Source organism: Aspergillus tubingensis (genome assembly GCF_013340325.1).
Source record: "Aspergillus tubingensis WU-2223L DNA, scaffold_1, whole genome shotgun sequence".
NCBI lineage: Eukaryota > Fungi > Ascomycota > Eurotiomycetes > Eurotiales > Aspergillaceae > Aspergillus > Aspergillus tubingensis.
Window position 1 is genome coordinate 564,178 of NW_023336275.1, and position 15,923 is coordinate 580,100.

General features: G+C 52.6%; 6 protein-coding genes across 6 annotated transcripts; 3 read left to right on the plus strand and 3 right to left on the minus strand.

The window, feature by feature from the left end:
• Positions 1-1,159: 1,159 nt before the first annotated feature.
• AtWU_00194 (centromere binding protein B) lies at positions 1,160-2,985 on the plus strand (the record flags this gene model as incomplete). The annotated part of the gene is made up of 3 exons (XM_035495310.1): positions 1,160-1,670; positions 1,732-1,753; positions 1,815-2,985. 3 exons carry the CDS (start codon positions 1,160-1,162, stop codon positions 2,983-2,985), a joined length of 1,704 nt encoding a protein of 567 aa, XP_035351203.1.
• Positions 2,986-4,512: 1,527 nt separating this feature from the next.
• AtWU_00195 (PXA domain-containing protein) lies at positions 4,513-8,376 on the minus strand (the record flags this gene model as incomplete). The annotated part of the gene is made up of 3 exons (XM_035495311.1): positions 4,513-5,230; positions 6,983-7,784; positions 7,857-8,376. 3 exons carry the CDS (start codon positions 8,374-8,376, stop codon positions 4,513-4,515), a joined length of 2,040 nt encoding a protein of 679 aa, XP_035351204.1.
• A 368-nt stretch (positions 8,377-8,744) lies between these two features.
• On the plus strand, positions 8,745-10,159 carry AtWU_00196 (uridine-cytidine N-ribohydrolase; the record flags this gene model as incomplete). The annotated part of the gene is made up of 5 exons (XM_035495312.1): positions 8,745-8,796; positions 8,846-8,853; positions 8,934-9,138; positions 9,208-9,524; positions 9,617-10,159. The coding sequence occupies 5 exons, from the start codon at positions 8,745-8,747 to the stop codon at positions 10,157-10,159; spliced, it is 1,125 nt and encodes a 374-aa protein (XP_035351205.1).
• Positions 10,160-10,364: 205 nt separating this feature from the next.
• Positions 10,365-11,571, minus strand: AtWU_00197 (enolase C-terminal domain-like protein; the record flags this gene model as incomplete). The annotated part of the gene is made up of 2 exons (XM_035495313.1): positions 10,365-11,340; positions 11,396-11,571. 2 exons carry the CDS (start codon positions 11,569-11,571, stop codon positions 10,365-10,367), a joined length of 1,152 nt encoding a protein of 383 aa, XP_035351206.1.
• Positions 11,572-11,988: 417 nt separating this feature from the next.
• On the plus strand, positions 11,989-14,651 carry AtWU_00198 (vacuolar import and degradation protein-domain-containing protein; the record flags this gene model as incomplete). Its single annotated transcript, XM_035495314.1, has 4 exons — positions 11,989-12,152; positions 12,317-12,647; positions 12,853-14,410; positions 14,461-14,651. 4 exons carry the CDS (start codon positions 11,989-11,991, stop codon positions 14,649-14,651), a joined length of 2,244 nt encoding a protein of 747 aa, XP_035351207.1.
• Positions 14,652-15,238: 587 nt separating this feature from the next.
• AtWU_00199 (40S ribosomal protein eS12) lies at positions 15,239-15,866 on the minus strand (the record flags this gene model as incomplete). Its single annotated transcript, XM_035495315.1, has 3 exons — positions 15,239-15,363; positions 15,445-15,769; positions 15,864-15,866. 3 exons carry the CDS (start codon positions 15,864-15,866, stop codon positions 15,239-15,241), a joined length of 453 nt encoding a protein of 150 aa, XP_035351208.1.
• Between the last annotated feature and the right edge of the window lie 57 nt (positions 15,867-15,923).

Consider the following 15,923-nt stretch of genomic DNA (forward strand, 5'->3'; position numbering starts at 1 on the left):
ATAGGTTAGGTATCAACGAACCGGGGGGTCCCCTCCTCAAAATCGGTGGGATCCAGCCCTTCGATGTATCTCAGTAACTTAGTAGTAGTACTTAGTTTCCCGATAGGAGGTCCTATCTATCTGTATCGATTCTCATCGGCTGATGCAGAACAGGAAGCAGGTTACCTAGAACATTTACGACTTACTACTAGTACTAGTAATCTCCAGTCAGGACATCTGTACGGAGGTTACCGACTGATCTACCAGCTAGAACCTGAAGTAGTAGGAGTAAGTATACCACGAAATACGCTCTAGGTACATTTCCCTTAGTTCGTACTCAGTAGGTAAGTACTGCACAAACCTACTTACTACATCCATGCATTGGGTATTACTATATCTACTACTTTGCTACTTACTTTCCCTTCCTTAACCTACTGCAACCACTGCCACTACTATACTTACTACTACTGCCTTCTCCGCCCAGTTTAGTCCGTGAACTGACGTACCTCCCGACGTACCTTACCCTTTTACCTCCCATCTTCTAGTCGTTGTTTCCTTCTCCAATTGATTCTCTTCCTTCCCTGATCGTCCCTGTGCCGGTGGCCTGGCCTGTCCCTTTCTTAAACTCCAGGCTTTACCCACCCGCCGCACTTCCTCCCACCCCTCCCCATAAGACGACCCGCCTCTCCATTTTTCCGTCCTTTTCCCCCCCTTGTACAGAAAAAGATCAGACTCCAGGCCTGCTGCAGGTGTCTGGTATGCGCTACTACTCTGGGAACCTTTCCGAACTACGAGTGTGAAGGAGATTTGCTCCCGAGGATCTTCGCTTTCCATCCACTCCAGTTGATGCATGCGAGCGCCTCAGCTTCCGTAATCGCACCATCTCCCTCGTCTATCATCCGTTCAAGCTCGAACATGCGTCTGCCTACCTTGTCTTGGCCTTAAGCTGTCCGTCGTTACTGGACATTCTTTTTCTTTGCTTTTTTCACACGTCTATCGATTCCCAAATCACCCGATCTCGGTCTTTATAACCTCTAGAGTGCGCCGATAGACTGTCCTCGTCGGGCACTGACTTCGGTGCAACCATCACCACCACTCACGAACAATTGTGATATCACTACCCCTCCTAGTCTCTCATCCTCCGCATACAGCAGCCACGCTTAGGGCTCGCTCGCCAGACATGGACACAGAGAGCAGCCATGCGCAGGAACATGACTTTGCGCAGACTTCCTGGCTTGATATAGGTGGATTCAGCCCCTCCGAGCAATCTCCAACGCTGGACTACCAAGCCTTTGGATATGGAGTCGTACCACTAGACCCATCCTATGGCGTCGATATCCCTCCACCTTATGAGGGATTGCCAATAGCCATGCCTCCACCCCCGAGTTCCTGGCCTAGTATGCTTTCAAACCAAGGGCCATTCCCGGAACCGGGCATGTCAGCTGTACCCTTGATGCAGGCACCACCCACACTTGCCCCGGTGCCAACTATTCCAGCAGTTCCTCGCAAGGCATCCATTAGCAAGGCATCTACTGGCAAGTCGACGACCGGCAAATCATCATCCGGCAAGTCATCCAGTGGAAAGTCGAATAGCAACCCAACGCCTCGCAGGACTCTGACGGATGAAGACCGTCGGCGGATGTGTCTTTATCACGAAGAGAATAAGACAGCCAAGCAAACAGACATTGGAGGTAAAGCGTTCTCTGATCCTACTGAGGGAAGATTCTTTAGACTAACTAGTGCAATTTGCAGCATTATTTGGAGTCGAAAGAAGGTAAAGTCACCCTTAGAGGATCCCACTCGCTGAAAATATCGTCTAACTGGCATGATTAAAGTACTGTCTCAAAGGTCCTGCGGCAGAAGGATAAGTATCTCAATCCAGACGATGGCAGTCGATCTCCCATCAAGCGTGCCAAAGGAAGAGTCCCAGACATTGAAAAGGCTTTGTCTAATTGGGCGCGGAACTACCAGAAACAGGGCTACCCGTTGAACGATGAGATGATACGTGAGAAGGCCCTTTTCTTTGCTAGTACCTGTGGCAGTTCAGACGGCAAGGAGAAGGTGCTAAGTACCAGTTGGTTGGAGAAATTCAAACGCAAGTATAATTTGATGGGTGCAAGGAATCGCAAGGGCTCCTGGGCCAGCACAAAGAGCGAATCGGATAGCCCTACTTGTTTGAGCATCGATTCAGCACTGGCGTCCGCGGTCCAGTCGCCCACCTTACTCTCGCCTACATCCCCAACAGGCTTCCTATCACCATTGCCGCTATCACCCGTCCAGAGCAATGAGAACATCAGGGGCGAGCTTGTCCAGAGTCTTGCAGAGATTGCAAGTGACTATCAGCACACGCACACCAAGAGTACAACCTCGCTGGAAACAACATGCTCTTTCTCTGCCGGGGTTACTAGCCCGACATCCACTTTTGTAACCGAAAGTCCATTTACTCCTACTAGCCAGTCCCTTGGTTCATCCGCGGATGGCAATTCCACCAGACCACGCAGCCAAACATTTCCACTCAGTTCGTCCGACCCGAACCTTTTGTGCCCTGATGAAAACTCCGAGCATTTGACAAAAGCCGCACTACGACAGTCACTCTCAATCTCAGAACATCAACCTCCCCCTGAGGAACATCACGACCAGAAATTCCTCCCAGCACTTGATACGTCTGCGAATACAATCAAACGCAATCGGAGCAATCCGGAATTCAAAGCCAAGTCCATATATCCACCATTGTTCTCGAAGTCCAACACTGTGTCTCCGGTTAGCTCCCCGGGCTCGCCAACCCAGGATGAAGCTAGGAGAGCACTAGAGCTCGTGATGAATTATTTCAAACAGCAGCCGTCAGGTCTTGGGGCAGATGATTACATGACAATTGGGAAGTTGATGGAAAGGCTTGAGCTCGCCAAGGCACAGCAAGTGACCCTTCCAGGGGGTCTCACTCGAATTGACGAACATGAAGATTCACCTCAATTGAACAGGAAGAGAAGCATCCACAGCCTTGGCTAGACAGTCCTGGCTTGCCGGTGATCTCCCGAACCATGGCATCATAAACATGTAGCGACTACATGTGATCACTACCTTTGGCATATTATCCTAATTTTTCTTCGGTGTTTCTCTATTGCTCTTTTCATTATACCACATATGATTTATCTTTACCGGGCGGTCTTCTGCTTTAACATTGCATTTTCATGCCAGATCGAACAATTTTGTGACAGTCAGTGGCTCTGCGATACGGCCGAGGCCCTGAGAAAAATCTCTTTTGTTGATGATACACCGCGCGAGGGCAACCTCAAATATCCGGTCTAAAGGGAAGGGAACCCAGGTGCTTGGTCCTGTTCGCAGGAATTTTTGGTGTTGAGAGGAGTGTCGCTTTGGAATACGGCCTTGGGATGGTTTTTATTTTTGTCTTTTTACTATTTGGCTCATATACTTCTGTCTCGAGACGAGCATATTACCCAGAACTTACCCGCTCGCGCGGATTTGCCTGCATCTGCATTTGTGTCACTATTCTGTACTTGTCCTTCCTTGCTTTCCTCTGTTCATTGAACATCGTTTGAAATTTTGGTGCATTAACCTGATGTGCGTTGATAGGGCTGCCAGCCGGGGTAAACTTAACTGGCAAACAACCTGGAAGACCCGTGATCATACGGTATCCAGACTAATCGTGGCTTTTCTTTTAATTCTTTTCCCTCTTTACTTCTCTTCTTTCTTATTTGTCGTTGCTTTAGTGATTATTATTTTTTTCACACCGCATTCTGCGCTATTCCCACCAACTAATACCTTGTTTGATCCTCCCCCCGGTCCGTTATGCGCTGTCTCTGGGGAGATGGGCTGGTCTGATTCGACAGATAAGGCACCCATCCATAAGGGACCCTGTCAGGTCCTTCTTCGGCCTGCCAGCAACCGGGGCTTCCCCCCTCCCCACGGCTAGCACGCCTAGATCGGGAGGCCTTCTCATTCGTTGACTCTTCTGCAGGTTTGCCTCGTTTCTTTTTTGACGTTCGGCCCAGGCAAGATGACATTTTTGTACCATCCCGGTACTTGGTCTGTCTGTCTGTCTGTCCATGCCGGCATGTGTTTGTAACCATTACGTATCATACTACCACTACCTATCTACTATGCTGTCGCTCTTTTTGGCCATTGGTGTATTGCTACTACTACTACGTGACTGTCTTTGGATTCATGCCATTGGCGGGTGGGGTCGAGAAAAGAAAAAGACGTCTTTGCAACGCCTGTATTCTGGGGCATGCATGAGAGTTGAGCTAAGGGAAATGTTTACTTCCACTTAGTTTGGGCCCACATTTTTCTGGTGACACGCCCTAGTTGCCACCAGAAGCCACCACAGCTTGGGCACGTGGTGATGGAGGGTTACATACCGCTTATATGAGTGGCTTAAGCACTACTTGTCTACCGGATTTCAGCAAGAACTGAACCCTGAAAGAAGGGTTATTATGCGATATTGGTATCATTAACATTACTATCCTAGGGGAAGGGAATATCTCGATGTAGCGCTCCGCGTACACTGTACGCCGTCTATGAGCCCGTATGGGTAGGCGGAGTCAAGTTAGATGCCAGGGGTACCCCCCTGTCCTCCATTAGCTCGGCGATGCTGCGCTCAGACAACTCCGGAAGGAGCTTTGTGAGAATGGCTTCTATGATGGAATATATTAAATGCTTGTTGCAATAATCATCGGCAAAGAGGTCGAGAACCTCCTCAACGGCAGCGAGTAGGAGTGACTCCTCGTGGCCGCAATCTGCGGGTGAGACCGTGGATGACGCGTGGGGAGAGTCGAGCCAGGGCGATTCAGGCTCGTCGGAGCTATTCAGTCGCCCTGGGCGTCGGGACGGCGGGTTATGCTCGATAGGAACAGACGGGACACCGAAGAAACGACGTGCGATTGGGCGAGGAAGCCGGGAGAGAATGCTGGCCGCACAGCGTCGCTTGATAGAAGCGACGTCGGGCGTGGAAGGCCGCGGATCCGGCGATAAGGGCGCTGTCGCGGAGACACCAGACGAGGAAACGCTACTGCAAGCGTCACTTGCGCCAGCGGCGTCGTTAATAGACCCTTTCACTATAGGAGATGCTGGAGGCTGCACGGACAGCTGCGGCGCCGAAGCCGCGGCGCGACCATCTGCCGCTGTGGACGCTGGTCGGGCGTTCAAAGGAAAGAGCGCGGCCCTAGTCGCAAGAAGCAGGTTTGGAAAAAGGGCGGGGGTAAGGACATGATCGCGGATGGTCTCGTGAAGGAACCTAGTGGAGAAAAGAAAAACGTAAGAAAAAAGAAAAAAAAATGATTTTTTGAACAATGAAAATGAAGTGGAAAAACGATAATTAGGTTCAAGGTAAGGCAATCATCCCGAAGGGGAAACAGAAGGAGTCAACAGTCGAATCACACGGGGAGGTCCGCGATAGCCCCGAGGTAACAGTTGACACTTGACAGAATCTCAGACTGTGGAGAAGCGGTTTGCCCCATCAGGATAGTAATGACGGCCACACTCCGATAAAGTGAGCAAGTCCAGTAGCACTAGAAGAGGGATCTGCTTGGCTAGGGGGGGCAGTACAGGAGCTTGGGCCAGCCATTGGTGCGAATGGAGATGCTGCCAGTGGTGAAGATGACGACAAGGTCGCGGACTGAGAGCATAAGCGCCTCGGATTCGTTCATCCGTCCAGCAACGGAGCAGAGAAAGATGACGATTCAGGCGTTGTTCGGGGGAAACCCAACCTGGGCGCCCTCCGGAAGCGTGTCTGAACGCACCATAGGGCCCCGGCGAGTCATGGCCGGGATTCCATCTCAGAAAGAAAAAAAAAATATGGGGGCGAACTAGGTGATTGATTGGCTTGAAAATGAAGAACAGGACGAGATTCCGCCCTATCCATGCAATTCCCCAAGTCATAAAACCGTTTCGCTCAACCAATAGGTGCCTGATCGTCATGATTCATTTTGAAGGCCCATTAGCGTCGGTCCGTGGGCCAGGACCTCGACTACGCCCATTTCCAGGGGCAGGGATAGGCGGTCTTCGCTCAATTTAACTTCGAAGGAGGTGGTCGACTAGCCGGTAGTGCGAAAATTGCTTTTTTCGTTGCGGTTCCCACCCTCTGAATCTTTGTGCGATCGATGCCGCGATCATTGTTTGACTGCCCCTCCGACCAGGTTGTGCACGGCACAAAAAAAGAGAGCTGGAGCTGGACGGGACGGAAGGGCCGGGCCAGCCCACGGCCCAAATTGACAGACCCATTGACAGACGGCAGCAGACTTGCAGACCAAACCAGGTCCAACGGAAGAGCAATTTAGAAAGTAAGTAGCAGTTCGGTATGTCCGAAGGCACCCCAGTCCCGGATGGCATGACCAGAGGATGTCAAAGCTCCTCCTTTCTTCCCCCGGGGGGGAGGAGGAAGAGGGGGCACAGCCAGCCAGCCAGCCAGCCAGCCCGCCCGTCCAACATGCTAGCTAGCAATTTAATCAACTGGAAATTTGATGTCTGCAGAACTGGCAAGCCAGACGAGAGTCCGGTGTCATGTAACGGACGGTACCCGTCTGGTAAGAAAACAGTACGCGCCGGTCACAGTCGGTAATGACGAGACGGCCAGGGGCTGGACAAATGAGAGTCGAGAAGACGAGGGCGGGCGGGGGCTGCCATCCACCAGGCGATCAAGTGATCGTTGCAGCATGCGCGCAATGCGCATCCCACCTGCATACTCCTGCTGGCCCGCCGTCTTTACTCCAATGGCTTGCTTCTCGACCACTGCGCACCATCATCCTCTCTGACCATCACTCTCGCAAACACACCGGTCGCCGCCGCCTGTGTAGATCATGGTTCGGAGATCCAACCGTACCGCTTCTCCACAGTTGGGAGACCACATGCCCCTTAGGGTCGCGCCGTCTCGCGCTTCGAAACACCCATCTGAATCCAACGGCCATCCGTGGCCTGTAGGAGATTGCTTGCGAGTGATGATGGAGGGGGGTAGGGTTTGGGAAATTTCAAATCGGGATGTGCGACTCACCTATCAAGAACACTATCCGTATCACCCAATTTACCTGGACCGGCCAGGATCAGATACTGGATCAGTGCGAGCATTCCACACAGCCAAGGCATCCGCTGCGGCACATCCATCACTTGCGAGACCATGCCATACAATCGGTAGTCCAGCACCGGGCGCTTCTTGGAGGTTGCGCACGAGGGGGGTCCGTCCGCGTTGCTGGTTGGAGGGCATGGTGTCAGGGACGCAGTAACCGGAGGAGCGGATGCAACGCGAAACAGGCCGATCACAATGAAACGTAAAGTCACGTAGATCATGTAGGCATATTGTAGCGCTTGCCAGATCCAGTCGGGAACTGGCACTTGAACTTGAGACGACGAATGACCTTCCGTGAACGCTTCTTGAGAGAGAAGACCGTACTTGTGAAGTCTGGATCGCTGACGCATCGTTGCAGTCGCTGCATCCTCCTCCTGTTCATTGCGCCCTACTCTGTCCACCACCTTCGTGATACTGTCCCACAAGAACCATCCTTCGCTGATTTTCCCGGCCACTGCGTTGCCCAGCACAAGATCTGCCAGGATGTCGCCGAGCAGAGTCCGCAGAGAAGCATTTTCCAGGTCCTCCGTGGGAAGTAGCACCGCTAACATGCCGTGAACCAATAGTTGTCGATAGATTGATTCATTTTCTCTTTGCTGCGCAACAGCTTGAGCGTCTGATGGGTCGGGAATCGGTGAGAGGCCTGGATGCGGATTCAGAGCATGATAAAGCTCGCGGAGCGGAGGAGATATCGAAGACTGTTCTGATTGTTGCTTCGCTAGTCTATATGCTATAGACAACCAAGGCCGCGGTCAGCTCATGTACCCCCTCCTTAGACGTCGGACAAGACGCAAGGTCTTACATGTAATGTGCTTCTCAACGAGAGCAGGAATCTCATCAAGAAACAGCTGCGCAACATCGGTCTCGCGCAACCTCTGCTCAAGAGCGCGGGTGCAGTGTGCAATGACCTGAAGGAGTTCGTTCACGAGCACCTGATCCGATGTGATCTTTGAGTACCAAGTGTACACAAACTCCTTGACGATTATGGCAATAAGCGCATAAAGCTGACGATCTACCTCATTCGAGCTCGTAAGTGGAGGCAGCAGATCTTCCGGAGGCTGAGGAGTAGTGGCACCCCCATGGTTACCAGCTTGAGGACATAGGACGCGTCGAATTAGAGCAATCGTCGCCTTGTCGCTCGTCGCATTAAATGGATCCTCTCGACTGGCATGTTTGACTGGCTGCGGGCGCGTCGGAGTTTGGGTAAAAGACTTCAGAGTTGGAGACGAAGGCACAGCCGTCGACTTCGAGCTGGAGGTCGTTGGGCCAGCTTTGAGATGCGACAGCGGATGGAGGCCCGGGCGGAGAGGGTCGCTGGTCATCTCATCGCAGGAAAGCAGGCAGAACGGGAGCAAAAAGAGTAGACCGTTATGATACCTAGTATATACAGAGCAGATATAAGGAATTAAGCAGTCGGAGAGAAAGGCGCTCCCGGTGAGAATGCCATCAGGCAGGGGAAGCAAGAGCAGCAAGCCGCGGCAACTGCGTCGGACTTGGAGGGATGACGCTCTGTCCCTACCGTATCGGGAAGGTAGGGCTTAGGGCTGATCTAGACCCGTGCCCGCCGATAAGGCTTATCGGCACGGGGTTTTCTTATCTGTCTGCAATCCCCGCAATCGCTTTTCGCTGTCATCTCGGCGTCCCCTCTTTCTCTTTTTTTTCTCTTTATATCTTTTGGTAGCGCTATACAATGGCTTCCTCCGTGGACACGCCGATCCCCCTGTGGCTGGACTGTGATCCAGGTAGGTACTTCTTTCCCATCCAAGTGTAGCTACGCTAACAAGCACTCAGGCCACGATGTGAGTATAATCTATGAGTCAGAGAAAATCAACATATGGTATACAAGGTTAACCACTCAGGAGTTTTGGCCCATATATAGGATGCTTTCGCCATTCTCCTTGCTGCACACCATCCCTCGCTGAAGCTTCTCGGTATTACCACCATTCACGGCAATGCCTCCCTGGAGAACACCACTATCAATGCCACTCGGGTCTTGGAGGCCATCGGCCGGCCAGAGATCCCCGTGTACCCCGGAAGCAAGAAGCCCTTCTGCAGACCCGCTCTCCATGCGCCCAATATCCACGGTAAGCATTGCGGATGAATGTTCTTTCACTAAAGCAGAAGCCCGTGAGAATAACCTTTGCGAAATATAGGTGACTCTGGTCTGGACGGTACCGACCTCCTGCCCAAGGCCTCGACGGCCCCGATCACAGACAAGAACCCCATTCTGGCCATGCGGGATGCCCTCATGGCGCACCCCAAGGGTACACCATGGGTTGTTGCAACCGGCACACTGACCAACGTTGCCCTGTTGTTCGCGACTTTCCCCGAGGTTGCGGAGCACATTGCCGGTCTGACCATCATGGGTGGAGGTGTTGGTGAAGGATTCACCGACGCTCCCATGAGCAGACTCGAGGGACAAGAAAACAGAATTGGCAATGTAACGCCTCTTGCTGAGTTCAACATCTACGTATGTCCCCTATACTACTACCTCCCAAAGCCACCCTCTCTTAAGAGGCCGACCTCCTGTATCTACCAACTACTAACACCACATAAAACCAGTGTGACCCCGAAGCCTCCCAAGCCATCTTCAGCGACCCAGTCGTTGCATCCAAGACCACCCTGATCACTCTCGACCTCACCCACCAAGTCCTTGCCGACCAGAGCGTCCGGAACCTCGTCCGCCACGGCGTGGACGATGCCTCCGTCGAGCCCACCACCCTGCGTCAGATGCTATACGAGCTCCTGATCTTCTTCGCCAACACTTACGAAACCGTCTTCGGTCTTTCCACCGGTCCTCCCCTGCACGACCCCCTTGCTGTGGCGGTCATCCTGTCGACCTTGAACCCTGCCTATGCGAAGAGCCACCCCGACCAGGTCCTGAAGTTCGACGACCGCGGCGGAGAGCGCTTCTCCGTCAATGTCATCACGGACGGACTCCATGGAACTGACATTGCGCTGGTGGGCTCGCTGGGTCGGTCTGTGGTAGAGGCGAACCCTAACGCGGTTTGCATTCCCCGTGGTGTGGATCTGGATGCGTTCTGGAATATGATCAATGACTGCATCAAGCGGGCGGATCAGTGCAATGCGGCAAGGAAGGCCTAATGATGTTTCTGCGGCATGTGTCATGCAGGACTTTTCTTCCTTTGAAGGCGATATTTGATATTAGAATATTGAAAAGCTTCTCAACGAATAGTACATAGATTTATTAGATAGAAGAATTACTGCATAGCCCGTTTCATCATGCTGTCGTATAGGTCAAGACTATCTATTCACGCTATGCTAAATACACTAAAGAACTTTAGCGAAGCTACCACTCGCGGATGCCCCCATCAGGGCCAAAGAATTCCTTAGGTGCCCAGGGTTCAGAGTTTACCGCCAACTGCCTGACCAGCTCCTCATTCACGTCAATTCCCAATCCCGGTGCCGTCAGAGCATCCACGTATCCATCCTTAACGGTAAATACACTAGGATCCTTGACGTAGCTAGTAATATCATATTCGCCCGCTTCCGTATTATAGTGCATCCCCAGACTCATCTCCTGGATGACAAAGTTGGGAGTCGCCAAGTCCACCTGCATACACGCCGCCAAAGCGATGGATCCCAGAGGACAATGCGGGGCAATTGCAACATCATACGTTTCAGCCATGGAAGCTATGCGTCGTAGCTCGGAGATACCTCCGCAGTGAGCGATATCGGGCTGGAGGATGTCCACGCTCGCGTCTTCCAGGAAGCGTTTCACGTCCCAGCGACTGTAGAGACGTTCGCCGAGGGCGATGGGGCAAGACACCTGATCCGATAGCTGTTTGATGGCTTCGGGGTGTTCAGAGAGGAGCGGCTCCTCCAGGAAAAGAGGGCGGTGCGGCTCCAGGGCTTTGGCGAGCTGTTTGGCCATTGGCTTGTGGAGGCGGCCGTGGAAGTCGAGGGCTGCGTCTAAGCCGAGTGCTTTGACGGTTTTCAGCCGTTCAACGGAGGAGTCCAACGCACGAGGGGAATCGAGCCAGTTGATGTCCTCGGTGGCATTCATCTTGATGGCTTTGAAGCCTTGCGCGAGACGAGCTTTCCCGGCTGCCTCGACATCGGAGGGCCGGTCTCCTCCGATCCATGCGTAGACGGACAGTTTGTTCCGGACTTTGCCTCCGAGGAGCTGGTAGATGGGGACTCCAAGGCGACGGCCCTTCAGATCCCAGAGTGCAATGTCAATTCCTGAAATGGCGGACATAAAGACCGGGCCTCCGCGGTAGAAACCCAGACGCCAGGCCATTTGCCATATGTGTTCGATGTCACTGGTCACTCGAGATTAGTTGCATGCTTTGCCCAGTAGGGAGGGTGGATATGTACTCGGCTTCGTAACCTTGGAACCGCTTGCAGAGAGCATTCAATGTGCCTTCGACGGCCTCGGTATGGCCTTCTAAAGTACTTTCACCCCAACCGCATTGGCCATCTTCATCGACAATCTTGACGAAGAGCCAACGGGGAGGGACGCGGAAGTACTCGATGGACTTGATCTTGACCATGCTGGCGAGTGACTAAATATGCTGGTTGACAATGATTCGATCTCCTGGTAGGCTGGCAGATACACAACATAGACGACGCAATGAGACAACAAGTGATATTTATGATGGTGAAGAGCAATCGGAGTTGCTCCGTCTACCAGGCCGAATTACCGACATGGCTCCATCACGGAGAGGATGAATAGATGGGTCTCGCAATGGTGTAACTTGGCGACAGGGCATCCGATCGGCCCAAGACCAGACCATGCAGGATGCCCAGGAATGAGATGAGATTGGCTTTGGCATGAAACGCACCGTTAAAGCCATAGTGGACTCGGCTTATAGACGGACGCTGTCATCCTGCATTAGTTCACATAATTCCGGGGGCGTGAGGTATTCAAGAGTGGAGTACGACGAGAATCCCTTGCATGTTTCGCTAAGATGGATGAGACGGCTGTGCAGGAGACTTCCCCTTTGGTTGGAAATAAAGTGCGTAGCATGATGATTGTTGTACGTAGATATCTAAATGGTCTAGTGGAGTATAACTATGGGGCACATCCGGGGTTCTGTCCAGGCACAGAACCCAGCGTCGGAGGATGGAGGGGGTGAGCCCCGTTGTGTATGAGGAATGTTTAAGATGTCAAAAACAAATGTGCAGCGATGGAGAAATTCAGCAGGTACAAGGAAGGCATAAAGTCTCCCGAAAAGATTGTAAGAGAAAGTAAAGGAAGAAGTTCAAACGAGAAGTCGGCGAGGGGTGCCCGATTAGGCAATCCAGTGACTCGGCGGCTTTTGGATTTGCTTTGGAATCGAACTTCCTGCAAGTCAAAAACCTCATCTTCTTCCTCACATTCTGCTGCTTCGGCATCGCCGCTCGTCTTTTTGCACCCTTCCAACGGTCGGGAATTTATGTTTCACTCGCTCCAGCTCCTTGGTTTGAGCTGCTACTTGAAAGGGGATTTTGTCTCTCCTTGAACCGCCTCCTGGTGGATGCGATCTCCCATCATCCATCTTCCTCCCTGGCGGACTGCCTCTCCGCCGCCACTCGATCTACACCTGTTGCTTTCACTCAGATCATGCCCCCCGTCAACTCGCCATCGGTAAGTTGTCACTACTCGCTCTGGCCCTCCATCCATGTCGATTGTTCCTGCGTATCCCGTACCTCGGGACGGTCGCCACTTTGACTCTGCGCAGACCGTGGGATTGAGGTACCAAGCCGATGTTGTGACGTGCCTTGCCTTCTCGGTTGATGCCATCGACAGAAGAGTTTCGTTTCCACTCTAACCTTCTCTCCTTTTATCACAGGATCCCCCCGCTCAGTCGTCTTCCGCTTCTTCGTTTCGGCCTTTGACCGCGCTCTCCTTGCCTGTTCCCTCGCTCCCCGCAGCCGTGTCCGATGACGCTCATGATGATAACGTGAGCTTTCTCCGATCTCGTGTGCGCTCCCCACCAGACTCGACTTCTTCACTCAGTCGCCAGCGCCGACGTCGACAGCAAATCGCGTCTGATTTCGATCTAGAGCCCATGGAGCTGGATGATCCGTCCCACTTGCGCATCGAAATCAACCGCCGCATCCCCATCGTGCGCCGTCAACGCGACGCCTCCGGCAACCCCAACTCGACCAATCTCCCCAACTACGAAGGTCAGATGTCGAATTCCCGCTCAGTATATGGCTGGGCTCCGGCCTCCGATGACGATGACGATGATGTAGGCTACGAGCCGCTTCACGACAGTAACACCATCTCATGGTTCGGCCGATTCTCCGATCGCTACGCGGCTGCTCGTCGCCACGCGCGCCGGGATGCCGCTGGTCGAAGTCCCCCAACACTGCCAGACGAACCGTCTGACGGCAGTTCCAATCGCCAAAGCGACCCGGCTCTTTCGACAACAGAGGCTTTTTTACAGTCGGTGCGACGCCAACAGCGGGGTTCGCGGACACGCGCGCGGGCGCTTCACGACTATTTGTTAGAGCGGGAACGGGCTTCCCAGGATTCGGATGAGAGTCGAGAGCGACCAGGCCCTCCATCAGCCTCACGAGCATATCGCTTCCTTCCCAGCGCCCGGGGCGAGTCGCAACGATATTTGACGCACAACGACTTACGCGCTCGGATAAGCGCTCACCGACAGTTACACATGGACAACCCTCCAAATCCACGGTTGAAGGAGACCATTTTATATCTGGATCGCCTGCGGTATTCAACCTCGTTTGAGGAAAGTCTCACTTCAGCGGCCGCAGGGGGGTTTGTACATACTGATTTCCTCAACGGGAACGAGGATGACTTCATCCTCGATATCAGTTCGATAGCGCCGCCGCCGGAAAGTTCATGGCTTCGTCCGGGTATGGTCTTTTCGGGGTCGCAGCGGGCTGCCAGCAGTGCGAGCTCGCTTTTCGCACAACGAGGGCTCAGTCCGTCGGCATCCCAGGACCCCATGATTGTCAATGGGAGTGACAACAGTCGCATTAGTGTATATACCACAACAGGACGACGGTACCTGGCCAATAATATTTACCACCTGGGAGGTGGTAAGGACGAGAACTGGCCAGTCAAGGTCACCATACATAGTATCAACCCGGACGATATGACGCTGTCGGGTACCATGGAGGCATACAACATACCGGACAAAACGACCCCGGCGCATGATGCACATATCGTCACATATCTGGAGGGAGAGATAATCGATTTTAACAAACATACACTCGAAACAAAGAACTTCAAAGCAGATGCGGAGATTGACAGTACATATTGGCGGGAGTTGCAGCCATTCAAGAATCTGAGCGATGAAGAAATGACGCGGAAACTCGTGAGCCGGAAGTGGATAACTGAGCAGTTATCCAAGCAGTGGATACTGATGAGATGGAAGGGTGAGTTCGATTGACAGAGGCTGTAAGGCCATACTAATAAGGCTCTACAGAACGCTGTTTCATCACGCCCACCGACTCCCGACAAGGACTGACGATTTCGGGATTCTACTATATCTCACTAAACCGGCAGACTGGACATATCGAAGGGTTATATTACGACCCGGGCAGCTCGCCATACCAACAGCTGTCACTGAAACCAGAGTCGAAGAAAATGGTGCGTCCCTCGTACGGGTTCCGCTAACTTAAAAAAAACAGCACGGTACAGCTGTCTGTCACATATGTCTAATGTAAACTGCTAATCTTGGGGCCCTGCTTATAATATGGCGTTGGACGGGACAATGTTTGCATAGCCGGGTGTCATTATACCAGTATCAGCATTCATGTCAAATTGTGCAAATATTACCCAATTACCTTACACCAATCTACACATCGTGCATCTACACCCAGAAAGAAAAAAAAAAAGTAGAGTACCATGATCCGTCGATTGTCTGATCCACGCTATCACAAAGTGAAACACCCAAATCGTAGCTAGATACAACAACAGGATGGAAGAGTATAAGTAATGAGACGCGGCAGCAGCAGCGACGAACAAACCCACTCCAGAGAATCCGTAGCCCGTAAAACCAAATTCACAAACCCCGTAATTCCCCAAAGTTCATCCATCACCACCACCACCACACACACACACGCATAGTAAGAACATCCCACACCTATAACCGCCCCGCGGACCCTAAACCACCGACCGAACCACACCACTCAAGGGGGTAAAAAAAATGGTGGAAACCCCTTTCCTACCACTCCTCAGACTTTCATATCGAAGCGAGCAATTTACTGCTCAGTCTGGAAGTAGTTAAGGAGGACAGAGCGCTCCTGAGACTCCTCACCCCAGTCCTTAACGACGACGCAAGAGCAGTTGACGACCTTGCGGGCGTTACCCTCACGGTCGAGCTGGCCTAGACACAACCATTCGCATTAGCATTCGCCCTCCACTTCCTTCCACACCCCGGGAAATTCTCATAAAGGTATGAACTTACAAAGACCAACCCACTCGCCAAGCATCTTTCCATCAGGGACCTTGATAAGGGGGATCTTGTGCTCGGAGCAGAGAGCCACAACAAGCTTCTTGTAGGCCTCCTCCTCGCAGCCCTCGTTCAGGACACACATGTGAGCCTGACGACGGTCCAGGGCCTTAGCGGCCTCGCGCAGACCACGGGCAAGTCCGTCGTGGATGAGAGAGATACGGAGAACTCCCTTCAGGGCATCCAGGACGGACATCTGGCCACCGGCGCCAGCGTCGGCCGAAACCTCGACCTCATCGGCGGCGACAACGGGGTTGGATTGGGTCTCTTCTCCGTCCGACTATAACATATATCAAGACATTGGTTAGTTGATTGATTCATTGGTCATGGTGGTGGTGGTAAGGGGACGTATGTTGGGGTAGGGGAGGGCGCACCATTTTGATGATTGTGTTGTATGACGAGATGTCGGATTATCCTCAAAGAGTCGAGGTAGT